The following is a 26748-nucleotide window of genomic DNA, read 5'->3' on the forward strand; positions in this document are numbered from 1 at the left end:
ATAGGATCAATGAATGACAACATATAAAAAGAGGAACAGAATCATTTATAATATTATGCAAAATTATTGATTCCTTTCTGTGGATTCCTAAATCCATGAGGAGAATCTCTAGTATAATCTATATACGTAATATTATAACATTAAGAAACAATGGAATCCCAAAGATCATCGTACAACTTAAATGGTTATTAACTACTATTTATATACAGTGTTTCATCATGATACAAATTACCAAATCTGGTAATTAGTGAAGATAAGATTAAAGATCTATTAATCGATCAGGAATTAGTATATAAGCAGATGAGTTATAACTGATAACTCATTAATAATGCCTAAACCATATTTGAACCATTAGGTTTTATATAACCAATCAGCGTGTGTTTTATACCTCTCTTATAATAATAAAAAAGAACTGCTTATTTTTAATTATTACAACTTACTAAACTGCTAATTATAAACAGATTCAAAGTGTCAAAAGAGGCGTCATTAGCTCTAGAAGAATTATCATATGTTTGTTTGGTGTTCGAACTATGATCTCTGAAGGAATTGGTTGTAGCAACGTCACGAACTCTGGCTGTCCTAGGCTTTTGATTGGTTGTCTTAGAATTGCGAGTTACAACTCTAGCATCATTTGAAGTTGGATATGTACGAGTAGTGTTTTTATTATCACTATAAGGTCTCGGAGCATTATGCCTGCTTATTTTCAATTCCTGCTGTGCTGTGTAAATGTCTTCGATATCGAGTAGTAACTCAGCAATAGTCGTATTTCTTTGATATCGATGTCCTAAACGTAAAGATTCATATTTGCCAGAAAGTCCTTGTCTGATGAGGGCACAACCTAATTTTTCGGTAATGTTATGGCCGTTCTTGTTTAGTCTTTCAATAAGATTTGTAACGACGCTTTCGAATTGGTCTGCGGGTATACTTCCGTCATATTTCAGATTAGTAATGGCATTCAAATCATGTAAATCTTGATTTTCGTCTTTTGATTTTTCAATACTTTTAGAAAGAATCTTCAAGATGTCTGTGTAGTCTGTTGTCAAAATATCTTTAACCCAAGTTGGTAAGAATTGATAAGGAGCAAACATTTGAAAAGTGTTGTACATAAAGGTATGTTCTTGATACGTCATTTGACGTGAGGCTTTGCCGTTTTCAGTCGGAAGAATATCACCCAGATTGGAATTTTGTAAGAACTTGATGTAAAACTTTACCCAATTTTGGAAGTCGTTTTTTGAAGTTAGGATCGGTGGTGGTCTGACGTTTTCATAGATCGATGGCTTAGCAGAAGTCATCGTATGACGCTGCTCCGATTTTTTGTCAGACTCAGGTAATTTTTTGTCAGACTCAGGTAATTTTTCACTCAAAGGTGAGCGCAATGATGATGGAGAATGTGGTAATAGTGTTGGGGCGTCTGATGGAAAGTACACAGACGGTGTTGGATAAGGTGGATACGGCATCATAGATGGGTGTCCATAATATTGCCAGCCTGAGGCGGTGGCGTGATTGGGGGGCATCATGTAATACTGCGAGTACGGCACGTAATGTGGGAATGGCACTGGAGTAAAATGAGGAGATGCATGATGATGATTCCCTGGCACAGCTGATGTATCAGGTGTTGCCGATGAATGTGGGTTAACATTAGTGGAATCCTTATCAGAATCAGGAATTGTGGAAGCTGGAGTGTCTAACGGATCTGGATTGTTTTGGACTTCCTTAGAAGTAACCGAAGCACGAGCGTTACCATAATAACCATTTAAATTGTATGATGATCTTTGGGATTCCATTTTGTCTTAATGTTATAATATTATGTATATAGATTATACAAGAGATTCTCCTCATGGATTGAGGAATCCACAGAGAGGAATCAATAATTTTGCATAATATTATAAATGATTCTGTTCCTCTTTTTATATGTTGTCATTCATTGATCCTATTACACTATCAATCCTTGCGCTTCAGCTTCCATTAATTTCGACGACACTTTAAATCTTAACTTACTGGTCTTGTAATTTATGTCATCTTTTAACACCKTATATATTAGTAATAGATGGACAATAGTTGAATCTTGTTCCAACAGTTCCAACACTAACATGTTCCAACAACTAGAGTTCAAGTTTTGTAGTTTTCTCAACGGCTAGGTTACTAGAATGATCGTGAGATTGAAAATAAAAATTCGAAGACTCCATGGCCAAGTTGGTTAAGGCGTGCGACTGTTAATCGCAAGATCGTGAGTTCAACCCTCACTGGGGTCGTTATTTTTTGATTCGTAATGTGAATTGCACCATGATATATGCTGCTGCATATCCTCAAGTTGTACAAATTTAACGATACGAGCTCACTCAAGTCCTCAAGAGGTTCGTTGGTGTTTCGCGTTGCGCGCACCATGTACTTACAACCTTTTATCATAAAAGTGCACCTTTGATACTCCGGGCGTTCTGAAATAATAGTGACAAAGAAAGAATAGAGAAACTCCTCATTTTTTTCTGATTTCTTCAGCAAAATCATCTAAAAAAAAGGACCTCATTGACGCTACCTGAGCTATTAAAAAAAATAATATTTTTAGGTATGTACAAGTGAGAATATTACTTATATAAAAGTTTAATGTTTCTACTGCTCCAGATCTTTGACATTCATGACTTTAGATCTAGATATGACAGGCACGGATTCATGATCTGAAGACAATTTCTCTAGTTCAAGTTCTAAAGAACTCTTTTTTACGTTCTGTCTCAAGAAATGTCTTGAACCATTCTTTTGAGCATTCTCGATATCTTTCAAAAGTTTGTCTTTTTCCATTATTAGATAACCTCTTTTCTCTTCTTTACCGTAATAATCAATATCTTTTCTTTTAGTGGGTCTTGCTTGTAGAGGCAGCCTTCCTCTTTTTTTTAAAAACCATTCTGGATTAAGGTGTGCCCTTAAACCCAACGGTGTGTAGTATCGTGCTGTGAATTTACCTCCCGCTCTTTCAATGGCCTCAATAGCCTTTGCGGATGCTCTCGAAGCCTCTATAGAAATTGGTAGACTGTAATGAAATTTTCCACTCGCTAGAATTTTAATACCGTTTTTGATAGGCCCAGTGACCAAGCCAATTTTCCTCATCTTATTTATATCTAAAATCTCACCTGGTTGTAAATTCAGTCTGTTTTTATCATGAAACCATTGAATACGTTCCAGGTTTAGTTCCTTCAACGGTTTGGCATTCGCATTGGTAAACCCAACTTTAGGGAATAGTTTATAAATTGGAGTCTGACCACCTTCAAACCACGATTTCACTTTACCACGTGCCTTTTGACCCTTTTGACCACGCCCTGATGTTTTACCCAAACCACTAGAGGGACCACGACCCAGTCTTTTGAAAGATTTGGTAGAGCCATCTGATGGCTTTAATTGTCCCAAGAGAGAGACGTAACGACAAACTTGAAACGTCGATACCGGCRATTTGAATAAGCCTCGGAACAAAATATCTTTGGTCGCTGATTTAGCCAACATTCTGTCTAAAAAATCCTCTTAATTACCACTTTAACGACCAACTCCGGTACGTAGACTACCTTGCTACCTTCTGTTGTTCTTTGTTTTCCTCATCCTCTCTATAGGCCCTTATGGCTTAAGAATAGCAGTTGCGTCCACTATTCGGTTACTTCGACGTTCGGCCGGGCAAGAGCAATTATTAGATCAAAAGAAGAAGAAAAGGTAAAGAAGAGGACAAGACAGCATCGACAAATTGTGTTACAATATGGGGCAATCTTACACTAGCCGATATTTTTTTTTTGCGATCCTACTCATTGAGGATTATTCTGCTCGAACATTTCTTCGCGAGAGCCCAATTCAAAAACTTACCAAGTAGTTACATCAAGTTTTTGAGGTGACGTAAATTTCCTTAGAATTCTTATTCGGCAGCGAAACCGTTTTAGAATTTAGCCTCAGGAGGAATAAATCCAGTACGGATATTATTCGTTTATTAATTTGTCCTCGAGCCAAATTTACACAAACGTCACACCGTTCGTGATGGTTTTATTAACGAACACCTTCAAGGTGGAATTAGACAGTAATGTAAATTTTGGTATTTTAAGAGCTTGGTTGGCCGAATTCGAACCCACTAATACGAAAAATGCCAAAAACAACAAAATACACCTATAGTAACGTGGTATACCGGCCACGTTTACCCAGGACTCGTTCTCACACAAAAGGGCTACCATAGCGGAGAAGCAAAGAAATGAATCGCCTGATAAAAGTAGTTGCTAAGTTGTCTGTACARCTGGCCCGTCTTCACTTCGACGGGCAAGCTTATGCAACGTATGCTCTACGCGACATAATAGGACAATTTGATCCTATTCTATTTGGTTACCATATGAGTAGCAATACTGTTGGGATAGGTCATCTCGAACAGTGTTGGTGTAAATGTTGGAACTGAAACAAACGTATTTCGTGAAGATGAGTATAAATAACTATCAATCGAGCAGAATTGCCATTTAAAGGAAGAAGCAGCTCCAAATTTGGTTTGTTTGAGGTTCACTTCTGCCGATGCGACAGATTCTGAAGCGTAAAAGAAGATGGTCATGATACTGAGGCTAAAATATTCAAAACAGATTTGTAAAACAAAATCAAATAGATACGAACCTAAAACAAGGTTTTCCATAAGAAACTAGCTTCTATGGCCAAGTTGGTAAGGCGCCACACTAGTAATGTGGAGATCGTCGGTTCAAATCCGACTGGAAGCATATTTTTGAAATATCCGCTAGCTTTTTTAATCATTCAACATATGTATCAGGAGAGAGAGGCAACAGAATGCAAACCTCTTAAACTGTGCCCAAATGCCCGTTGACAGTAAGAAATGAAAATGTGTATATTTATTTTGATGAATTTATATAAGTTGTTTAACTTTTTTTGATAATATCTATTATTATAATAGTGACAGTATTGGTATTATTTTAACTTTACTTGTGTACTATACAGTGGCATTGCTTTTCGTAGCATTGAATGCAAGTAACAAAGCACCAATAGGATGAAATAGGTCTTTAGTATGAATATGTACAGTTAATTTTTTTGTAACTTAATCAGCGCAAAGAACTATCATTGGAATCCTTGGCATCATCATAATCGTCGTCACCATTGGAGGCGTTGCTCTCATTACTCAAACTTATATTATCAGGGTTTACAATATGTAGTTGTCTTTCTTCCATCATATCGGGCAATGAGGTAGCACTGAATCTTTGGTTCCCGTTATAGATCGAAGGTGGCTCTTCATATACCACAGATGGTACATGGCTTCTTTTGGTGGCATTAGAAATATCACCAGCCATTACCGAATCTCTACCGCCCGGCAACCTTGTCGGCAGGTCATAATTGGCGAAACCGGGTGCGGTATTCTTGGACAACGCAGTATTGTTTCTGGAGGGTATATGCCAGTTGGAACTGGAAGTAGATCGTGGAAGAACGGGGTTAGCATCGGCGTCACCAAAGGAATACGGCTGGTAATGTTTAGTCTCCTCTAAGTCTACCTGCTGGGAAGTCTGGCGACGTTTTTTCCAAACAAAGTATAATATGACCAATGCTGCCAAGATAACTGTACCACAAACGACACCCACTACGATACCTGCAATGGCACCACCACTTAAATGTTTACTCTTTGAGGTGCTTGACTTCCCATCCAGAGATGTACTAGTAGAGGAGGCCGTAGACGAATCTGTCGCATAAACAGAGGTCCTTGTGATATATATTGTGCTTGCCTGGTCATTCGCTTCAGAAACAACGGACTGTGTCACCACGCGAGTAGTTAAATGTGTTGATGTACCTGCAGAACTCGATGAAGGGGCCGACGTAACCTTTGGTGTCGATGATGAAGACGAGGGCAATGTCGTGGATGAAGTGGTTGTCAGTGTAGAAGACGTTTCTGAACTAGAAGAAGAGGAGGAAGAGGAAGAGGAAAAAGAAGAAGAAGAGGAAGAAGAAGTAGAAGAAGAAGTAGAAGAGGATGTGGTCGTCTTTGAGGAAGAACTTGAGGTGGTAGTTGACGATGAGGAAATTGAAGACTGCGTAGCAGAAGAACTAGTTGAACTTTTCGAGTCCGATTTCGAGGACGTTTTTGAACTAGTGCTTGAAGATGCAGAAGATGATTTAGATGAAGACACAGAGGACGAAGATGAGTCCGCCGTGGATGCTGCGTTGTTGATATAAACGTTCATGGCCGAAGAACCACCACAATTTTGGTAAGGCCAACCAGCACACGCAACATTACAGTCGCTGGAATCCAGTTGTGTTAAAGATTTCAATTGAGAAACAGAACCACCGCAATAGCAGCCTTTACCATTGAAAAGAGCGACAATAGCTTGTCCAGAACACTCGTTTTCACAGTACGAAACAGACTGGTATTCGTAATCTCCCTTAGAAGATAACCCCAGTTTTCGGATGTCGCTTGACGAATAACAAGCTTTGTATGTGAACTGGTCAGCGAACGCTGCTCGTATAAGCACGAGCGACACGAAGACGCAAGACCAGTGTATGAGTTGTAAATTCATGCTTGATTTATATGATGCTTTTGAACAAAGGCAAATACAAAATGGAGATGTAGAATAGGCACTAGAAACCAGAAAGAACAGTGAATGATACGAAAAAAAAAAGTCGTGTTTTACAAACAAACAGCAACGCTTATTTCCGCTAAGCTCTTTATCCTCTGGTCAAAAGAACGAAGAGAGAAACAAAGAAGAAAAAAAAAAAAGGACAACAATGAGAATGATGGTTAATCACGAATCAAAACGATATTTGGTCGAGCAGTGATATCCTAACGAATTGAATGGAGCGAGTGGACGAGTAAATAAAACCGCTTGTGCGTTTTATGCTGGCTTCTTTCCTCTATATTTCTCGAAGAACGGAACAGATAAACAAACAAGTCGTTGAAGCTCTCTCTCACAGCACTTATAAAAGAAAGAGTAAAACGAGTAATACAAAACGGACAGAAAACTGCTGAAATGCACTGCCTCAACTGTGCTAGATCACAATATACAAACACACATGCAAGTGAGAGACGAAAGGAGGAAGGGCCCAGATGACCAAATCAAGAATGGCCCAACCTTGAAACATCTTACCCAATGTCGAAACAGCCCGTAAACAAACACATTCCTACAACACACCGCACCGTAGCGCGAAAAAAAAAGTGAAAAAAACGCGAAATGCGTGCATATCTACCCGGCCTAATGCACGTGACGGGGGGTGCATTGGTCTGGCTGAGGGTACCTGTCTCTATGCGATAGTAGCGTCTGAGCGTCCGGCCCATTTAAAGCACGCCGGAGACGGCATGCAGCACCGATGTAGTCGGCTGCGGCCGTGTGCGTCTCATTGTCTGCTTCTGTTTCTTATATTCTGCTATGTTCTGTCCCTTTACTGTACTTTGGCTCTACTGGGCGGGTAACGGAGAGACAATATTTGGTGCGTTTGTGAAATTTTTCAGATTAGAGCCCATATGTAGAGAGATGAGGAGGGAAGCAAGTAAGAACAGAAGCAGTGCAGTGAAGCAAGCAGGATGTCCGGATCGTTGAAGTCGTTAGACAAGAAAATTGCGAAGCGAAGACAGGTGTACAAGCCCGTGCTGGACAACCCGTTCACGAATGAGGCGCATCTGTGGCCGCACGTGCACGACCAGCCATTGATCTGGCAGCTGGTGCAGTCTTCCATCTTGAACAAGCTGGCGCACATGCAATCGAAAGAGGAGTACCCCTGGGAGCTGTACACGGACTTCAATGACATTGTGCAGTACTTGAGCAGCGACCGCGGAAACAGCGATCCCGTGTACCTGTTTGTGTGCAACAAGGACCCCGGCGTGCCGCTCGTGCTCTTGCAGCAGATCCCACTGCTATGCTATATGGCCCCCATGGCCGTGAAGCTGGTGCAGCTGCCCCGGAGTGCCCTGGCCGCTTTCAAGACGGTTTCTAAGTACGGGCTGCTGCTGCTGCGGTGCGATGACAGGGTCGACAGGAAGTTCGTGTCGCAGGTCGACAAGAACGTCGACCCGTTGCAGTTTCCCTGGCTGAGCGCAGTCAAGTACCAGCCAACGGCAGTCAAGTTGCTGAAGACCACCGTGCCCATTGTCTCCAAGACTAAACAGAAGTAGATGCAATTACCCGCGTAGCTTGCCTTTCTAGAAGGCGGAAGAAAAAAGCAGGCAGAGAAGGCGTAGAAAAAGAAATACAGAGGAAGAAGAAAAAAAAATAGGAAGTTGAAACTTAAATACAAGACATTTTTTTTTGAGCAAAACATCGTGATAGTAGAAAGAAGTTCGAGGCGAAACGGAAACTCACAGCACTTACGATAAAAGATGGTTGTCTTGAATCCGAACAACTGGCATTGGGTAGATAAAAATACCTTACCTTGGTCCAAGGACTACTTGAACGGTAAATTGACGAGTCTATCCACTGTCTGCTCAGATGGGAAGAGCAAGATCGAGTTGACTCAAGTCAGTAGCATCACCGGTGACTCCAACGTTTCTCAAAGAAAGGGCAAGCCGATCTGCTACTTCGACCTTCAGTTATCGATGAGCGTCAAAGTGACAAACTTAGATACTGACGAGAACAACGAAGACGATGACGGCGTACTTGCGGACGGAAAACTGGAGATTCCAGAGTTCATGCATGACGAATCTGATTTCCCTATCCTGTCGCAAGGTTTTGACGCGTTTGATGGATTGGTTAGATCTGAATTTGTCCCTAAAGTATTGGAGACGCTACTAATGTACCAAGACGACTTGATCAAAGAGCATTCCAAGGACGTACAAATCTGATGACCTGCCTAGAGGGAGGCGAGAAGCGTACATAGATAGACCACGGCCCCTCTCCATCAATACGAAATGGGGTTCTTTCTTTCTTATACTCAATACATAACAAAACATGTATGTAACATACATAGATAATGAAGAAAAGAACAGCGCTAGGCGAACTTAATAAACATACGGAATGAWCTTGTATGGAACTTTCCTTTCGTACTCTTCCCAATTTTCCCCGTATTTCATACGACATTTGTGTTCGTCACGTTGTTGGCGGTGCAGCAACAGTGTCGCGAAATACAACGAGTAGTAGAAAGTCAAGGGAGTTTGGAACCATGTGGCCAAACACCAACTTAGCGAAATCAACCAATCACCGAAATAGTTGATATGTTGCGATTTAGCCCACCATCCGTCGCACAACAATTTCGTACCGCGCTTAGTCTGGATGCTTTGTAGATTTTCCAATTTGCCTTGTCTGAATTCAGATTTTTGCTTGTTTGCCGAGTGGAAGATGTAGTATCCCAAGAACATAATTGACAAAATCCCCACGACCTTGCCCAAGCCCAACTCCACTGGTGAAACACTCAAATAACGGGCTTGCAAAGAGTATGTAAATGGAACCAAAGTCAAATCTCCGAACGCTAACATGAAACCGAATCCATCCGTAGTTATATCCATCATCGTTAACACACCTTCTTCATTTAGCACCCCGTCGAAAATATAAAACCCCTGTAGGAAATTGACTAAAACCAACGCATCGTTGATTTTGCCGGTTTTCAAATAGTGATGATGCAAACATGAAAGGTTGATCAGTAACCATAACAACATGCCGGGTCTCAATTCAGAGAACATCTTGATGTCTAAGGGCCCGAAACGAGGGTTTAGTTCTCTACCAATAAACCAATCGTAAATAATGTTGCCCGAATTCCCACCTTGTGCCAGAATCTTTTCCCTTTGGTTATTACCGTTCTTCTTGAAAATTAATGGTACGAAACTGGCAATATAACAGTATGTGGCCAAACAGAAGGAAAACAATATGGATATTATGCATAGGTTGACGTGGTTGTCATACAGGTATTGTAATTCCGGCAATTGACCGTCAGTTAACTTCCATCTCACTGCTAAGACCAGGATCAAAGTTGTCGACATAGCAATCCCGTTGATTTTGTACGAAAGCTTCGAACCGTCTCTCAACTGGACACCATTCATGACTCTGCCAGGCAAAATGACGTCCAAAACCGCCAATATCCCGTACCACATACCATACACCGTCCATAACTCCCGGTTGCCCAGGTAGTAACGCAAGGGTCTGATACCGTTCCAAAGCTCAATCAGGTCAAAATTCTGGAAAAATCCCTTAATAAAATAATCCGGTCTAACCATTTGGTTCAAGATGATGCTGAACACAGGCAGCCCCACACTGATGGCCAAGGCACCAATCAGCCCGCCGAACTCAAACTCCGTTGTTCTGGGATTCAAAGTCGATACCATCCTTTCTTGATATGCAAAACTCGTACCTACTTTTATACTGTACTATATTAACTATACTATACAAACAAAGGAAACCTAAAGAACAATTGAACAATGCAAAAGTAGCGCAAAAATGGCTTTTAAGATCTAACATTGGCTTTAAAAACTATCCTCAATATCCAAAGGGAGCGCATAAAACCTCCGTTAGACAAAACCCTTTATATGCACAACCTTCATACAATGCAAATTTGCGATGACGCCTACGTACAAGAGCGAAAGGGCGATATAATTTTTTTCTCGGATTGTCGTTTAGGGAACGAAAAATAAAAGGATGACAGCCTAAAGCCGGGCAAGTGCCAGTTTTATAAACGTTTCAGAAGGGTTTTACATATTAATGCTGACTAGTGTCTTGTTTGATGAATAAAAAAGGTATATATATGGTGGACGTAGCACATGTAGAGTCTTGTAGTATCTTAGAAATGTGCAGGTACCATGTTCTTCTTGAACTCGCTAACGTTTGGTGAGATATGGTCGGTTTCACAGGTTATCTGCAATTAGGTGATAAGCTCTCTCAAATATGGTTAAATAAATACACATTGGCATTGCTGTTAGCGATGTTGAAGCTTCTCTTTTTCTCACAGTCTGTACAGCATGCGATAGAGGCCTCGCAGACGTACGTACTGTCCAACTGTTACAGCATCGATGCTTTCTATTCCAAAGTGACAGATAATACTCCGCACTATTTGGGCGTCATGGGGAACTATCTTATCGAAAAAGGTATGGAGGAAACCGTCAAGGCTACGCTGGAGACGCTATCGCTCATAGTTTACGCCAGCGAGGGATTACTCAATTTTGTCATTGACTTGTATCTAGGCACGTATGCCTGTTTGATAGTTAGCGCGGTGGATGGGACCGTAGATGTCGCCACTAATACCACCGAGAAGTTGATCGGTTTGGTCAATGAGACGATTTCCAGCGTCGCCAATGAACTGGATAATGGGTTGGATGACATCTCCAAGATAATCAATAAAGTCATCAGCGCTGCATCCAAAGTAGAGGATTTTTTCACCGGAGATGATGATGACGACAGCAACATGACCTCATCGATTAAAAGCGTCAATTTGACCATATCCGCCCTGCACAATTTATATATTCCTTCGTCAATCAACAACAAACTAGAGGAGCTGTCAGCAAAGACGCCAGACTTTGCTCAAGTTAAAAACACCACGAAGAACTTAATCTCTGTCCCATTCAATGAAGTGCGCAAGAACATTAAAGCCGTGAACGCCAGTAAACTAATCGGCGATACTTCGGTTTTGTACGTACCGCCCGTTTCTGTTTCCAATGGCACTGGGATATGTTCCTCGAATAAACCAGAGATTATAGCTTTTTACACTGTCCTAGGACACGCACTGAAAATAACTACCATAGTATGCATCACCATATTGATATGCTTTGCTATTGGGGCTATGATACCGGTCGCATGGAACGAAATCAAACTCTGGAAACGGCTTTGCAACATGAGAAGCCATTACATGCTGAGTAGGCAAGATTCGTACACATCGTTTTCCAGCGAGAATACTCACGAGTTGAAGAATCCATTTGCCGACCCCCCTTCACCTCCCAACGACGAATATGATGTCATTGCAAGCTACCAGCAATGCTTTCACACCTGGAATACAAGAATCGCGTGCTGGATGTCGAAGCTTGTGACCTTAGGAAGATCACCAGAGAACATCAAACCTGAGACTAGAAAGAAGATTGAATGGGTGGTGGCCTATATGACATCCGAAAGAGCACTGTGCATCCTAGGAATTGGCTTATTGGGGATCCTGGTGTGCGGGTGCCAATTTGCCATGATCTCTGTGTTGCAACATAAGATAAGCCATTCACTAGCATCCAGTGACGATAGCAGTATCCAGAATTTACTTAAGTCCAGCAGTGCAGTTGATATAGAAAACCAAATGAGCCTTTGGAGCGTTCACACTAACGACTACCTCAATACCACCGAGACCAATATCAACCAGGAGGTCTTTGGATGGATAGACACCACGACACTTTCGATAAACAATACGGTGGCCACCATGATCTCCGACATAGACACCACTCTAGCAGATGTGTTTAATGGGACACTACTATATAACCCGATGAAAACAGTGGTCGGATGCGTCATTGAGAATAAGCTATACACTATAGAGAAGGCAATGACATGGATTCACGACAAGGCTCAATTGCAAATCCCAAGAGTCAATGGAACTCAAATCAAGCAGGCCTTGACAAAAGAGGCAAGCAACGCTACCATGGCCGCTGTCAGCTCGCCTTCCACAAACACAGCAAGCTTACTGGAGAACCTTGCAGACGATATGAGAGAAGGCCTTTTGAAAGTTCTTCGTGCTTACTACCGCATAACTATGAGAGAACTCACAGTCGCCTTGATTATCCTGGGTGTGTGGCTTCTGCAGCTGCCCATAGCTCTGGTCATCCTGGGACTACGCCTCCACAAGGCTCATCTTTGTTTCTAGGCATTTTTCTGCCATAAACTCTATTTGCCAATGACGAAAAAAAGAGGCTCGTTTGGGTCATTTTCGCGTTGAAGGTTGAAACTCGCGGAGGAAGAAAGCGCAAAGAGAATCGATAACCTTATCGTCAAGCATCGCACCTCATAATGGTGAGCAGTGAACCTGAATCATCTCAATTGTTATTCTCGTATAGTCTTTTAAGTGTTTTTAGTTAACGTATACAATAACAGAGCTAGCTTTCTTTTTGTTATCAGTGATAACATTTCTCTATTTTGCCAAGTGCTTTATTAGCTTTTTTCCCCGCACAAAGAACAGTATACTTGGCAACTTCAAACACTTATGAAACGAATCTTTTCCGGCGATAGCAAGGCAACAGATTCGCCAACTACCAACCCAGGCTTAATGAGCCCATCGAACTTTGGTGCGAGCTTTGGTTCGCATTTAAAAGTGAATACGACTGTAAAAAAGAAACTTAGCGACTCCTCACCATCTTCTCCTATTGAGAACTCACCCGTATCACCAGAGTTAGTGCCGATCCTAACACTGCTGAACGCGCATTCACATAGAAGGTATCATGAAGGTGTATTTTTGATTTTACAAGATTTGAAAAACGATGGGACTCACGCAGCCAGAAAATGGAAAGACGTATACGGGGTGTTGTTGGGTACTCAACTTGCCCTTTGGGATGCTAAGGAACTGGCTGAGTTCACCGACCCATCCAGTCCTGTATCTGAAAGGAAACTGAAAGAAGTTGCCTCTAAACCGACTTATATAAATTTGACAGATGCTACGTTAAGAACTTTGGATAGCTCTGATAATATTGTCATGGAAAGTGGAAAAAGTCTCACCAATGCATTAGTCGTTTCCACCACACTGAAGAATCGATACTTCTTGCAGTTCGGTAACAAAGAATCCTTCAATAAATGGAATGCTGCCATACGGTTGTGTTTGTATGAATGCTCCTCTTTACAAGGGGCTTATACAGGCGCGTTTATTTCAAGTAGAGGGGCGAAGCTAGGTGATATCAGGATTCTGCTTACAAACAGAAAGTATGATTACAAGGACTGGGTTAGTGTTAGATTTGGAGCAGGCATGCCTTGGAAGCGTTGCTATGCGGTAATCTCACAATCCAACAGTAGGAAAAAGAATAATTTTGGCGAAATAAATCTTTACGAAAATGATAAGAAAGTAAAAAAAAATCATGCGATGGCTACCATTGTAGAGGCAAAGGCGCTTAGTGCTGTCTATCCATCTTCCCCAAAACTAATAGACTCCTCCACAATAATCAAAATTGAAGGTTCAGTAAAATTTGAAAAAAAGGAAGCTGCTCAGGAGAAGGATGTTTTTATCATGCCTGAGAAGCACCAAGCCGTTCCAAGTTACGACACCATAATTAGATTTCTAATCCCTGCCATGGATACGTTCAAATTATATGGTAGACCCGAGAAACTACTATCAAGCAAGAATGATCCACATTCGTTGTTGTTTGGGTTGCCGGTTTTACCACATATATATTATCTTGAAGTGGAAGATTTGTTCCCACTAACTAATTCCATGTCAAGTTTGCACTGGTCCAAAAACGAATGGAGAGAACACATCAGCGATATTTTACAAAAAAAGTTAAGTCAAGGTTATTCTGGATGTGGTTCTGTTTCTAGCATAACCTCCCCACTACCTTCCCCATTCCTTGGTTCTGCTGAGTTGTTCGAAAGAACTGATGGGGTGTTGTCACCTAAAGTATCCTACGGGTCTAAATCTTCTTCAAATAATAGCTCAAAGAATAGCTCAAAGAATAGTTTACCGAAGAGAGAACGTGGCAGGATGCCTTCTTCGGCTGATCGTGACTTCGATAGTCCTGATTTTCCGATTATGAAACATAACAGTCCATCTTCCACGATGTCTGGAAGTCCACAAAAGACCACCACACCCACTGTTGCATCTTCTAGAACGAGGGTAATAGAAGCTTCACCATATGGGAAGCCGAGACAACCCAAACCATTCATGTCATCTAAAAACGATTCACCATCGGACAGGGCTAAATCAAGGACGCATCCCTATGTTGATAATGGAATGGATAAAACTGCTTATGAGCCAGCCGAGAGTAGAGGCATGGCTTCGAACGGTGCTTTTGACGACAACGATGTTGATTCAAGTTTGAAAAAAGTTCGGAATATGAAACTGGATATCCCCGAGTCTAATTTTGACAAGTTCAAAACCGATAAGAATTTGTTGTCCGTGGATTCTAATCTTTCCAACGAAAAGAAACTTTCCGTGGCATCGGATTTATCATCGATCTATGAAAAATATTCTAATGGTCCCTTTGGTCACACCGAAGCACCCAAGGGTTCTTCCGACGAGGCATACTTACGTTTCCAACGGGCATCAGTACATCCGGAGGAGGCCTATGACTCGAGAGACTCTTTTTCAAAAAGCGATTTCTCCAATAACGATGAAGATGATCACGCCGTTTTACAAGAATTGAACAGTTTAACCCAAAGAATCAACGAGCTTGGTATGGAAAGCATAAACTCGAACTCAGATTCCGACAAGATGAACGGATCTTACTCGCAAATGGAATTAGGAAACTATAACAACGAAGATGATACGAACTTATTTGATCCTGACTTTATGGCCCAAGATCAACTACACGCTGAAGAAAGAGACTATAATAAGGATGACGATAGATCTCCCTTAGTCACTACGCCTGCAGACATCGAACCAGCTGGGCTGGGCATAGTTCCCAATAATAACATCGAAAGACAACACATAAGGGAACAAAGACCACCGCGTGAGGTTCAAAGACGGTCTCCCGAGAAAGCTTTCAACCCACCGCAAATGGACAACCCATACGCCAAGCCCGGTGCAACGGTGAGGACGAGCCCTGTTAGAACCAATCGTAGGAGCCCACAAAAGAATCAACCAATGATGCCAGCCCAGCAAACTTCGTATTACCCCCAGCCAACCGCTAACAACGACCCCAATGGAATGTACGCTACAAACAATCAACCGATGGTTTCGCCTAGGAACGGGAAGCCGAGAGTACCAGCAGGTCCACACAATCAAGGCTGGAACAACCGCCCTTCCCCTTCAAATCCTTATCAGCATCCTTCCCCTGCCCCGCAACCACAGCCACAACGTCCTCTTGGAAACCCGTACGCAACAGCCAACAACAGACCAAACATGCCCATGCAATATCCTCCTCAAATGACTGCCCAGTATCCTCCACCGAACACGAACTTTACACCGGCACCACAACATATGCATCTACCTATTCTTCCACCCCAGCAGACCAACCGCTCGCATCAGCCTTATGCGATGAATACACATATGGGCTCTCCTAGCGGATACAATGGAGCAGCGCCACTATCACCCCTTCAAGCAGGAAATATGTACAGCAACAATAGATCTCAGCCGCCATGGCCGACTCCCAACTCGCCCTACAACAACCATCGCCCACCGCCCAATATGAACCAGCGCCAAGGAAACGGCAATGCTGGTCCTTATTATCCTCCAGCACCACAGTCGAACCATCCTCGAGCCCGCCCACAAGAAAAGGAGGGATTCTCGCAATTCATGCCATCCGCTACTACAAAGAACCCGTACGCTCAGTAGACCAACGGGTTGCAACTAACTTCAMAAAAAAAAAAAAAAAAAAAAAAARARARGGAMAAWMAARAAAARAAACGAGCGATAAGCTCCTGCGTTCTAGTTTTACATCTCGCCTTCTGGATACGCATTGTAACAATATATTCCACGTCAATAACAAAATCGCACACACATATATAACCAACTAAGTCATATAAATACACATAAACAACCCCCTGTAATTTCCTGAAATTTTTTTTTAGACTTCTGCTAGGATATACACTCTTTCCTATTCAGGCCTATTCAGGACCTGGCAATAGAAGATGTGCCATATCTGCTTATCTGCAAAAAAAAAGAAGAAGCGCAAAGATGGTGTGCGAGAAACCGGAGATTACTAATGACAATCACGTGATATTCCGCCCTCATACACTATGGCGGACCCACACAACTGTATGGCTCTTTGCCAGTGCATTGCCATTACAAATGGTCTTTCCGCGAACTACGGTTTACATCCGATTCGTTCTTTAAATACTGTTCTATTGTCTTATTGGATATTCCTTCCTATTGTTACTGAGGCGTTTTGACCCCAGATCGGCACATTTTCACGTGACGCGCCGCAGTCCATGATGCAGCCACACTTTTTGCCTGCAAAAAAATGTGTGTCCACTCATTTGACAGCATGAAATAAGTCATGTTAGTGGTTTGAGTTAGTGCTCACACCCAATAAAGACACGCATATTTGTATATATATATAAATTGATAGGCCAGTACTCAAAATACTAGCTCCCTCCGCTACAATGTTTTCTACTGGCTAGCATCTTGCTACGAATAGATCTTTCATCGTAAATAAAGTAACTTTCAACAAGTCAAGTCTTACTCGGATACTTATATTAGTCACAGGGTCCATCTAAAAAAAATTTTTTTCAACAGAATAGTAAAAAGAGAGCGATAAGAAGGAGAGATGTCTCACACTGCAAAATCGAAAACGCTCCAAGAGCTGGATATTGAGGATATTAAGGAGACCAACCCTTTACTTAATCTGGTCCAAGGACAAAGAATTGTTCAGGTCCCGGAACTGGTGTTAGAGTCTGGTGTGGTGTTAAATAACTTTCCCATTGCTTATAAGACATGGGGCACACTGAACGAAGCCTGCGATAATGTTCTGGTCATCTGTCATGCCCTGACAGGATCTGCGGACGTCGCAGACTGGTGGGGCCCACTTCTGGGCAACGATCTAGCATTCGACCCATCGAGATTTTTTATCATATGTCTGAACTCTATGGGCTCTCCTTACGGCTCGTTTTCACCATTGACGATAAATGAGCAGACCGGCACTCGATATGGTCCCGAGTTTCCATTGTGCACTGTGCGTGACGACGTCAGGGCCCACAGAATCGTTCTAGATTCTCTAGGTGTGAAATCAATAGCGTGCGTTATCGGCGGATCCATGGGAGGGATGTTGAGTTTGGAGTGGACTGCCATGTACGGTAATGAATACGTGAAAAACATGGTTGCTCTAGCGACTTCGGCAAGACACTCTGCCTGGTGCATATCGTGGTCGGAGGCTCAAAGACAGTCGATATACTCAGACCCCAACTACCTGGATGGTTACTACCCAGTGGAAGAGCAACCGGTAGCTGGGTTGTCAGCTGCACGTATGTCTGCATTGTTGACATATCGAACTAGAAACAGTTTCGAAAACAAATTTTCCAGGAGATCTCCCTCGATAGCCCAGCAACAAAAGGCCCAAAAAGCAGAAGTGCGTAAACCCTCCACTGTCAGTGAGCATTCCTTACAAATACACAACGACGGTTACAAATGTAAAGCCAATGGTGCCATTGCTGGCATCTCAGGACAGAAGCGCCAAAGCGTGGTCTCTACTACATCGTCTTCGGACTCATTAACTTCACAATCATCGATGACTTCGGTAAGCTCCGTCACCGGTGAAGTGAAGGACATCAAGCCTGCTCAAACATATTTCTCTGCACAAAGCTACTTGAGGTACCAAGGTACTAAATTCATCAACAGGTTTGACGCCAATTGTTACATTGCCATTACGCGTAAGCTGGACACGCACGACCTAGCCAGAGACAGGGTGGAAGACATCACGAAGGTACTTTCCGCCATCGAGCAGCCTTCGCTGATCATCGGTATCCAATCTGATGGGCTTTTCACATACTCCGAACAAGAATTCTTGGCTGAATACATACCGAATTCGCAACTGGAGAAAATCGAGTCTCCAGAAGGCCACGATGCCTTTTTGTTGGAATTCAAGCTGATAAACAAACTAATTGTGAACTTCTTGAAAACCAACTGCAAGAATATCATGGATGCCAAACCAAGGACTTGGGGAGGAGATGTTGGTAACGACGAAACGAAAACATCAGTCTTCGGCGAGGCGGAGGAAGTTACCAACTGGTAGCCATGAAGGCCACCCTACATATTTTATTTTAAGCATACCCATATATAAACCAGTACATATATAAGGACAACCAGCATTAATCGATCATAGCTATTTCAAGCATACAAACTCCGCTTACAGGATATATGTCTCTTCTGATCATTACGGGAAAGGTCTAGAAGAAGTGAAAAATAAAAAAAAAAAACTACTAGGCATTGTTTAACTTTTTCACACAATCCATCGTGCTTCATAGCCACATGTGCATCGCCGTTCGACGTTTGAGGTAAATGCTTCTCCCTCCCTTACAACCTTTGTTCATATACGTCTTTGTTTTACGAGTAAACTCGGAGTTAAAGCAAGCTCAGTGATAAATATTTGGGCCACTCGTTAGGTAAAAAGTACCATAGCGTAGATAATATACATGTTCCTATTATCAAAAACTACCAGTAAGTTTCATCGGGGCATGTCTGAGGAGAACTCACAGTTCACCATTAGTGGCAATTCAACGACCTTCAGGGCCAATGCGCATACGTGCAAAGGAACGAATGGTGCTGTAGACACGGAATCATCTCTATCAGAAAGTAGGAGCGATGAAGAGAACCCAGAGAAAACACCTCGACGCCGATTTGCGAAGCTGGGCATTGGTATATGGCTTGATTTGAAAGATAGGATACCGTTTTACAAGTCAGACTGGGTAGATGCCTTTGATTACAGAGTCATACCTTCTGTCGTGGACACGTACTTTAATAACTTACTACCTGCGATCGCTTTTGCACAGGATATGTTTGATAGAACGGATAACTCGTATGGTGTGAACGAGGTGCTTTTATCCAGTGCCATGGCTGGTATAGTGTTTGGTGTTCTGGCTGGGCAACCCTTGTGTATCGTAGGTGTCACTGGTCCCATCTCTATCTTCAACTATACAGTCTATGAAATCATCAAGCCTCTAAATACCAATTATTTTGGGTTCATGTTCTGGATTTGTATGTGGTCCATGATATTCCACTTCTTTTTGGCATTCACAAATGCCGTCTGTCTCTTACAGTACGTGACTACGTTCCCCTGTGATATATTTGGGCTATTTATTAACGTGGTCTACATTCAAAAGGGAATTCAGATCTTAACAAGACAGTTCCATACTGAATCGGGAGAAAAATCTATACAAGATGGGTTTGCTAGTATTGTAGTGGCGTTGGTTATGACCGTTTTTGGACTTTTCTTCAAATTATTCCAGAACTACCCCTTATTTACTCATCAAATTAGAACTTTCATATCAGATTATTCAACCGCACTTTCAGTGTTATTCTGGTCATCCTTCACTCATTTTGGTGGTTATTTACAAGACGTGCACTTCAAAAAATTACCAATAACGAAATCTTTTTTCCCCACATCTAAAATCAATAGACCTCAAGACACCTGGTTAGCTTACGAACCGATTCCCGTCAAAGACGTATTTATTGCTTTACCTTTTGGCATAATACTGACTATTTTATTTTATTTTGATCACAACGTATCATCATTGATGGCGCAGAGACATCAATATAGACTGAAAAAACCTTCCTCGTTTCATTATGATTTTGCTTTATTGGGGATTACTACTTGCATCAGTGGAGTTCTGGGGATTCCTGCGCCCAATGGCCTCATCCCCCAGGCACCATTGCATACCGAGACACTGTTAGTCCATGGTTCAAACCAAGAAGTGATCAGGTGTGTAGAACAAAGGTTCACAAATACTATCCAGGGTCTTATGATCCTAGGGACGATGACAAGACCATTATTGGTATGTTTGGGAGAAATACCTCAGGCAGTGCTTTCCGGATTGTTTTTCATCATGGGAATTAATGGCTTAATGACGAATGTTATAATACGTCGACTGATTTTCCTATTCTCAGATCCCAAGAGGAGGGATAATGACTCGCCCTTAGTGAACGTATCCAAAAGATCAACCGCGATATTTCTTTGCTTCAGTATAGCAGGGTTTGCAGGGGAGTTTGCCATTACGAATACAATAGCGGCCATTGGTTTCCCACTGGTGTTACTTCTAAGCGTACTAGTGTGTTTCTCGTTCACTCATATCTTCCCCAGTGACGAATTAAAAATTCTTGATACCAATGTGGCACAAAAATTTACTATTAAAAACTTATTACTGGAAAACATACGCGATGCAAATTTCAGGGACACGCACATTTAACAGTTGAAGAATATCCATGTATAAATTGGTCTAGTGTATATATAAATATTTATTGGCATATATTAAAAGTATAATGATACTGTTGCTTTTTAGAAAGGAACAAAAAGACAGAGGGTACAGTAACTAAATTAACGGCTTAACATCGTTGGGCCAGGTTTCGTTTTTCAATTCAGGAACAATAGTCAAAACTTTTCCGGTCAATAGCACATTCTTAGCGTTATGAGCGACCAACTCTTCCATTTTGTTCCTCGTTTCCACACAGTGGGTACCCATGTGAGGTAAGCCCAAAACTTGAGGCATGGATAAAAGTTCTTTGGATATTTTTGGCTCATATTCGAAAACGTCCAAACCAGCACTCCTAATTTTTCCACTGCGTAGAGCATCGGTCATTGCTTGTTCATCTATGACTGCACCACGGGCAGTATTAACAACAACCACGCCATCTTTCATTTTCTCAATGGTCTCTGCATCGATTAGATGGTGGGTGCCACTATTTAGTGGGACGTTTACAGACACGATATCCGAGCGCTTCAAAAACTCATCGAAGCTTACATATTCACAACCGTGTTCTTCTTCGGAAGGTAGCTGGTGTCTATTATGGTATATGAAGTTCTCAAACCCAAATGGCTTTAACCTCTCCAAAATACAACGACCGATCCTACCTAGACCCAGTATACCAACGGTTTTCCCCTCAGGGTCGTAACCAAAGGGAGAAGCACACGCAGGCCCGGATTCTGGCCACTTTCCCTCGATTAGCCTCCTATTACCAATGCTAAAGTTTCTCAGGGCGCCCAACAATAAAAACACATGCGTGTCCGCGGTAGCGTTGCTTACCAAGTCGGGAACGTTGGCCACTTGAATGTGCCTTTTCCTAAATGGCTCAACATCAATTTGGTCGTAACCGGCACCTGTGTGGCAAACGGCGACCACAGAAGAGGGCAATGCAAGAGCCAGCTCTTCATCAAACCTACCTGTATTGTTAACGCTTCTCGCGGTTCTGGTGATGACTTGTACTCGAGAAAGCTTACTTTGAGGGTCCTTGAGTTCCTGCAAGAATTGCTCTCGAGTGGTGGTTTCAGGGATAGTGATAACGTCTGCGATCCTGCCCAGGTCCTTCCACGCTTCCTCTGCAAAGGCATTCTTCCCTAATTTCAAAACAATTGGTTTTCCGCTCATTTTTCGTTCTTGTACGTTTATATGTGACTAAGCAGCTATCGTACCCCAGTGTCCATTCGAAAGCATGCCACGAGCTTAGAGATTCAAACGACAGGCCCAGCAGAAAGTACTTTTTATATCCTCGAGATTAGTGGAAATGGAAAAAAGATTGCCTTGATATCCCCGCCCCCTGCCAAGACTTTCGCAACTTTTAAGTCCGCTCCCGGTCCTACGTAACAAATGCCTAGGGAAGTGTCAGAGCTGACTGTGCTATGTTCTGGAGGAACTACGAGGCTTCACATCAATGGAAGAGGAAGTCAGCACCGAAAAGTGGAGGTGCGAGAGTGTGCGAGGTAGTCTTATGTGCTTCTCCGTGCATTTCCTTTCGGTTTGCTTCGGTTAGTAATGATGCCGGTTCTCGTAAAGTGCCAGCATTCCTTCTGAGCAAGACAACAAGATAGCCTGTGGGAAACGACTGCTAGTATGCCTGCTGTTTGGTTTTGAAGACATACTGTGGATATTTCTAGCATGCCTTGGTTTTACGTAGAAGCTATTCATCTGCATAACGGGCTCTTTTATTATGTCATCTTTTGACGCGTCCATTATGGCTTTACGCGTTTGCGATGAAAAAAGAGAATTGAAGATCTTGAAATTTTCAAATGACTTATGGTTTGCTGGGCGAGTATATGACCATACCAACGAGTTTGTAGGCTTTACTGTAGCTTTGAGATCGGAATACACCTGAATATGTCGGCGGTTTTGCAATACGGCGCCACAAATGGTACGGATTTCTCTTTGACGGTGCTTAAAGCAAGAATTGCTTTATTAGCAACTGCCATCGGCGGACCTGATTATACTTCCGAGATCGAGCCACCTCCTTATAAGCTTGGCGATGACTGTTTAGCATGCCTGAAAGATTTAAAAAGGTGGTTTAAACTGGTGGATGATCAACAGAAACGATGGGATGTGGCAATGGCAGTGGCCGAATATCGCATCTTAACAGATGACCTGTTGCCCATCCTGATAGACTGGGAAAACAAATGTTCTCTCGCCAGCAAACTAGCCAAGAATAATCCAGAGCATGGGGAGTTTAGAAACAAGGCTTACTACGACAAGATTGCCATGAATTGTCTGCAACTGTTAGTCCTTATGACATGGCCCTTAATCATTACGGAACAATCATCATCGAATCAAATCACTCTTTACAGTGAAGTGAAAAAGCATCAACTGATATATAAAAAAGCAATTTTGTCCATGGAAAATGGGAAAGTACTGAGAGCCGCCATTCGCCTGGCACTGGGCGTCATCAAGATCGACCGACTATCTAGAACTCCCAGAGATAATATGGTTCTCAAATTGGTTCTGAACTTTTTCAGAAACGTCATCGCTATAGAACCAGGTGAATTTACAATAAATACCAAGAGAAGCATGCCTAGCAAGGGTATCAGTTCCATTGACACTTTACCGCCAAATGTCTCCATGGATGATATTTCTTTAAATACAGTCACCTCTTCCTTCCATAAAAACAAAGTATTCGGCCTACTCTTGACGCTGGCTAATTCATTGTCCAAAGAGTTCGACCAGGACTTTATTAATATTCCGCTGCTAGAAATCATGTTTTTTCTTACCAAAGATGTTAATCAATCATTGTTATTCCCTCAACGGCCTGGGCGTAAACCCCATCCAGGTCAAGCAAATGCTAACGGAAATATCTCCACTAATAATGTTGTGACTAGTGCAGGGTTTGAACTATCCAAACTGCTACAAAAGGAGCACCAAATGAAAAAAAACGTTATTAAACATACCTCAGCAAGACATTCAAGATTTGGTGGTCTTTTATCCATACAAACTCCAGACAAAAATAGGCTAACTGTTTCTGGAAGTCAAGCTCTTGTAGATGAAAATATAGCATTGCAGAAATTGGATGACAGTAAAAAATGGAATAAAAGAATAACTCAAAAACGTGAATCAGTCGCAACCGAGGGCTTACCAAATAGTTTGTTAAACTCTCAAACTGGTAAAGCTATCTTTTTCACTGAATCAAATGGTAAACATTTTAAAACATTCATTAACAATTTTATTGATTCTGGTTTTAACATTCTATTACATAGTGTAACAAACTCTTTTACAACAGAGCAAGATAGAATGGTTACTCTAGAGCAAGTAGAATATTTACTTTTCTTCGCATGGTTCATCAACTATCAATTGTTGAGGTGCAAAATGGACTCCTCTACAAAATTAAACCAAGTTTCAGAAGCATTAAGGGAGGTTTCATTCATTTTAGTATCTTCTCTATTAAGAAATGCATATGATCTGAAAAATTGGATAGTGACCCACGCAGGCATGATTGCATTTAACGAATTATTAAATCTAGTCACCTACACAAAAGGAAGCGAAGAAGACTCTGATGATATAGAATTTATTGTAAGCAGGCTTTTCAGCGACGAAAGAATACAATTACTATCCAACTTGCCAAAAATTGGTTCCAAGCATTCACTTCAATTTATGAAAAGCTGTATTGAACTAACACATTCGGTGTTGAAAGTATTGGAACAGTATTCTGATGACAAGACACTGGTGGTAGAAGGGAAATCAAGACGCCGAAAGAATATTAATATTTCTGAAGATGATATTTCTAAATTGATAGAAGAGGAAAATGTCGACAGAGATGAAGCACTGGATATCCTGACCTCTAATTTTAGAGGTGTAGAGGTCAATTTTCAGAAAGTACAGAGTAACTACATGACAGAACTTGTGGTGGAAACTTACATCAATTTTCTTCAAAGATTCCGTGAGCTTGACGACGATTCAATTAAAAAGGTGTTTTCTTTTTTTCACAGAGTATTCGTTCAGGTTAAAGAGCAGTCATTGTTATTTAGGTTTGATTTAATAATATTATTGAGAGAAATGCTTTCATCTGATGGATTAAGTAGGATGTCTCGTTCAAGAAAATATGTGAGTCAGTTTTCAGATTATTTTCTTACCAGGTTGAAGAAAAGACTGAAAAAATCACCAGCTTGGTTTGTTGGACTACTTTTTCCACCACTACACAATAGTGAGGTTGGCTTTTATCAAAAATATGGTGAATACAATGTGCTCAATAATGAATCACTTTATGCCTCATCAATATCACAATTTAAACCAATTCCTGACGAAGAGGCATTACCACCTTCGATTTTACAGGATATGAAATATGGTATCCTAGTATCTACACTATTGGACGATGGAAAAGTCGAGTTACTAGACCAATTACTCAAACACATTGCTCACACTTTGGATATTTTCAAGTCATGGCTGAGTATCAATGTAAATACTGGTAGAGAAACAACGAATCCGCCGAACGAATTTTTCACATTGACAGGAACGCTCAGTAATGATCCTCTATTTAGAGATAAAGACTATAGAGCTTTGCTGTCTTTGGTAGGTTACACCATCCCTGATAAAATCAACCAACCTTGCTTTTTGGGAGGGGCTATTGAAATACCTGACTTGACTACGTCATATGAGTTGATAAAGAAGTATTTGTCAACACCTTTTGAAACACCAAACGGGCTGCCTTCTTCTTCATATCTTGTCAGGATTCGTTCAAGAAAGGAAAATCTTTTGAATGGTGAGCAAGATGGATGGGAAGGAAATGATAATTATGACTATACTGATCCCCACATTATTCCCGATGATCAAAATGTATCAGAAGGCGATGAAGCATACTTCAAGGACTTGGACAATAATGTTTCAGAAAAGCTAAAGGGCGTCAAACTCAGTAAAGGTATTGCAAGATCTAAAAAGAAGGAAAAAAAGAGAGGGAAGAAGCGAGCATATAGAAACAACTTATCGACTTTCGATAATGAAGATGGCCAACAACCATATTCCACTAAAGAGCGCCATAGTGTATTTAGTAAAGAATTCATTAGTGACTCAGAAGATGATGAAGATTTGATGAACCCTATCTTCTTTGAGAATGAAACGTACATGAGGTGGCTATTAGATAAAAATAATGGCCAATTGACCGAAGATAGGTATGCACAATTTGCAAAATTTGCTGCAGAAAGAATGGCCAATGGAGGTGTTACGACGGGAGACTATACGAACCTGTTCGGTGGATCTGTACCAAGCATTAGTGATATAAGAGCAGCAGAAACCAGTTCTTTTGCACCAGATAAAAGTCTTATTTCCTTGGCAAGCCATGTTGCATCTGAAATGTATGCTGCTGATGCTGAAAATAATACTGAGCTCTCTGATGATGATATCAACACAGAACCAAAGGACACTTTGGGCTCACCACAATTATCCGATTCAACCAATGACCCCCAATCTGATGACGATAACAGAAAAGTTCTAAAAAGACGCAAGCTAGAAGAAAGTGAGGTTGACAAAGAGGATGAAGACGAAGATGAAGACGAAGATGAAGACGAAGATGAAGACGAAGATGAAGACGAAGAGGCTTTCCTTTTTCCCGTCAAGAAATCCAAAGTTATTTTAGGCGAAAGTGATGGTGACGATGAATAGAATGTGTATTTTTTGTAATAATACTGTCAGAAACTTGCAATAATCAAATCTTCATATAAGCTCGTATCTTCAATATTTTTTATGATTATGAACAAAAATGAGAGTTTCTTTCAAAGGACATTGAATTAATGTAAAATTTATACAATCCACATTTTACGTCCTCGAATTT

The 26748-nt window shown here is 41.5% G+C and overlaps 12 protein-coding genes and 2 non-coding genes across 14 annotated transcripts; 9 read left to right on the plus strand and 5 right to left on the minus strand.

The window, feature by feature from the left end:
- Positions 1-422: 422 nt before the first annotated feature.
- Positions 423-1784, minus strand: DI49_4463 (gag protein; the record flags this gene model as incomplete). Its single annotated transcript, XM_018367487.1, has 1 exon — positions 423-1784. One exon carries the CDS (start codon positions 1782-1784, stop codon positions 423-425), a length of 1362 nt encoding a protein of 453 aa, XP_018219611.1.
- Positions 1785-2178: 394 nt separating this feature from the next.
- DI49_4464 lies at positions 2179-2252 on the plus strand. Its single transcript has one exon. It is a non-coding gene; the product is annotated as a tRNA-Asn (tRNA).
- A 355-nt stretch (positions 2253-2607) lies between these two features.
- Positions 2608-3489, minus strand: MRPL10 (mitochondrial 54S ribosomal protein uL15m; the record flags this gene model as incomplete). Its single annotated transcript, XM_018367488.1, has 1 exon — positions 2608-3489. The coding sequence occupies one exon, from the start codon at positions 3487-3489 to the stop codon at positions 2608-2610; it is 882 nt and encodes a 293-aa protein (XP_018219612.1).
- A 1156-nt stretch (positions 3490-4645) lies between these two features.
- On the plus strand, positions 4646-4718 carry DI49_4466. The gene has a single exon. It is a non-coding gene; the product is annotated as a tRNA-Thr (tRNA).
- A 336-nt stretch (positions 4719-5054) lies between these two features.
- WSC2 (Wsc2p) lies at positions 5055-6515 on the minus strand (the record flags this gene model as incomplete). The annotated part of the gene is made up of 1 exon (XM_018367489.1): positions 5055-6515. One exon carries the CDS (start codon positions 6513-6515, stop codon positions 5055-5057), a length of 1461 nt encoding a protein of 486 aa, XP_018219613.1.
- Positions 6516-7516: 1001 nt separating this feature from the next.
- POP3 (Pop3p) lies at positions 7517-8104 on the plus strand (the record flags this gene model as incomplete). The annotated part of the gene is made up of 1 exon (XM_018367490.1): positions 7517-8104. The coding sequence occupies one exon, from the start codon at positions 7517-7519 to the stop codon at positions 8102-8104; it is 588 nt and encodes a 195-aa protein (XP_018219614.1).
- Positions 8105-8308: 204 nt separating this feature from the next.
- Positions 8309-8770, plus strand: HCH1 (Hch1p; the record flags this gene model as incomplete). The annotated part of the gene is made up of 1 exon (XM_018367491.1): positions 8309-8770. One exon carries the CDS (start codon positions 8309-8311, stop codon positions 8768-8770), a length of 462 nt encoding a protein of 153 aa, XP_018219615.1.
- A 156-nt stretch (positions 8771-8926) lies between these two features.
- Positions 8927-10243, minus strand: ERG24 (delta(14)-sterol reductase; the record flags this gene model as incomplete). The annotated part of the gene is made up of 1 exon (XM_018367492.1): positions 8927-10243. The coding sequence occupies one exon, from the start codon at positions 10241-10243 to the stop codon at positions 8927-8929; it is 1317 nt and encodes a 438-aa protein (XP_018219616.1).
- A 506-nt stretch (positions 10244-10749) lies between these two features.
- PRM1 (pheromone-regulated protein PRM1) lies at positions 10750-12744 on the plus strand (the record flags this gene model as incomplete). Its single annotated transcript, XM_018367493.1, has 1 exon — positions 10750-12744. The coding sequence occupies one exon, from the start codon at positions 10750-10752 to the stop codon at positions 12742-12744; it is 1995 nt and encodes a 664-aa protein (XP_018219617.1).
- Positions 12745-13080: 336 nt separating this feature from the next.
- CAF120 (Caf120p) lies at positions 13081-16353 on the plus strand (the record flags this gene model as incomplete). The annotated part of the gene is made up of 1 exon (XM_018367494.1): positions 13081-16353. One exon carries the CDS (start codon positions 13081-13083, stop codon positions 16351-16353), a length of 3273 nt encoding a protein of 1090 aa, XP_018219618.1.
- A 934-nt stretch (positions 16354-17287) lies between these two features.
- On the plus strand, positions 17288-18748 carry MET2 (homoserine O-acetyltransferase; the record flags this gene model as incomplete). The annotated part of the gene is made up of 1 exon (XM_018367495.1): positions 17288-18748. The coding sequence occupies one exon, from the start codon at positions 17288-17290 to the stop codon at positions 18746-18748; it is 1461 nt and encodes a 486-aa protein (XP_018219619.1).
- A 400-nt stretch (positions 18749-19148) lies between these two features.
- On the plus strand, positions 19149-20918 carry BOR1 (Bor1p; the record flags this gene model as incomplete). Its single annotated transcript, XM_018367496.1, has 1 exon — positions 19149-20918. One exon carries the CDS (start codon positions 19149-19151, stop codon positions 20916-20918), a length of 1770 nt encoding a protein of 589 aa, XP_018219620.1.
- A 123-nt stretch (positions 20919-21041) lies between these two features.
- GOR1 (glyoxylate reductase) lies at positions 21042-22094 on the minus strand (the record flags this gene model as incomplete). Its single annotated transcript, XM_018367497.1, has 1 exon — positions 21042-22094. One exon carries the CDS (start codon positions 22092-22094, stop codon positions 21042-21044), a length of 1053 nt encoding a protein of 350 aa, XP_018219621.1.
- A 726-nt stretch (positions 22095-22820) lies between these two features.
- TOF1 (Tof1p) lies at positions 22821-26579 on the plus strand (the record flags this gene model as incomplete). The annotated part of the gene is made up of 1 exon (XM_018367498.1): positions 22821-26579. The coding sequence occupies one exon, from the start codon at positions 22821-22823 to the stop codon at positions 26577-26579; it is 3759 nt and encodes a 1252-aa protein (XP_018219622.1).
- Positions 26580-26748: the final 169 nt, after the last annotated feature.

Source organism: Saccharomyces eubayanus, chromosome XIV, assembly GCF_001298625.1.
Source record: "Saccharomyces eubayanus strain FM1318 chromosome XIV, whole genome shotgun sequence".
Taxonomy (NCBI): Eukaryota; Fungi; Ascomycota; class Saccharomycetes; order Saccharomycetales; family Saccharomycetaceae; genus Saccharomyces; species Saccharomyces eubayanus.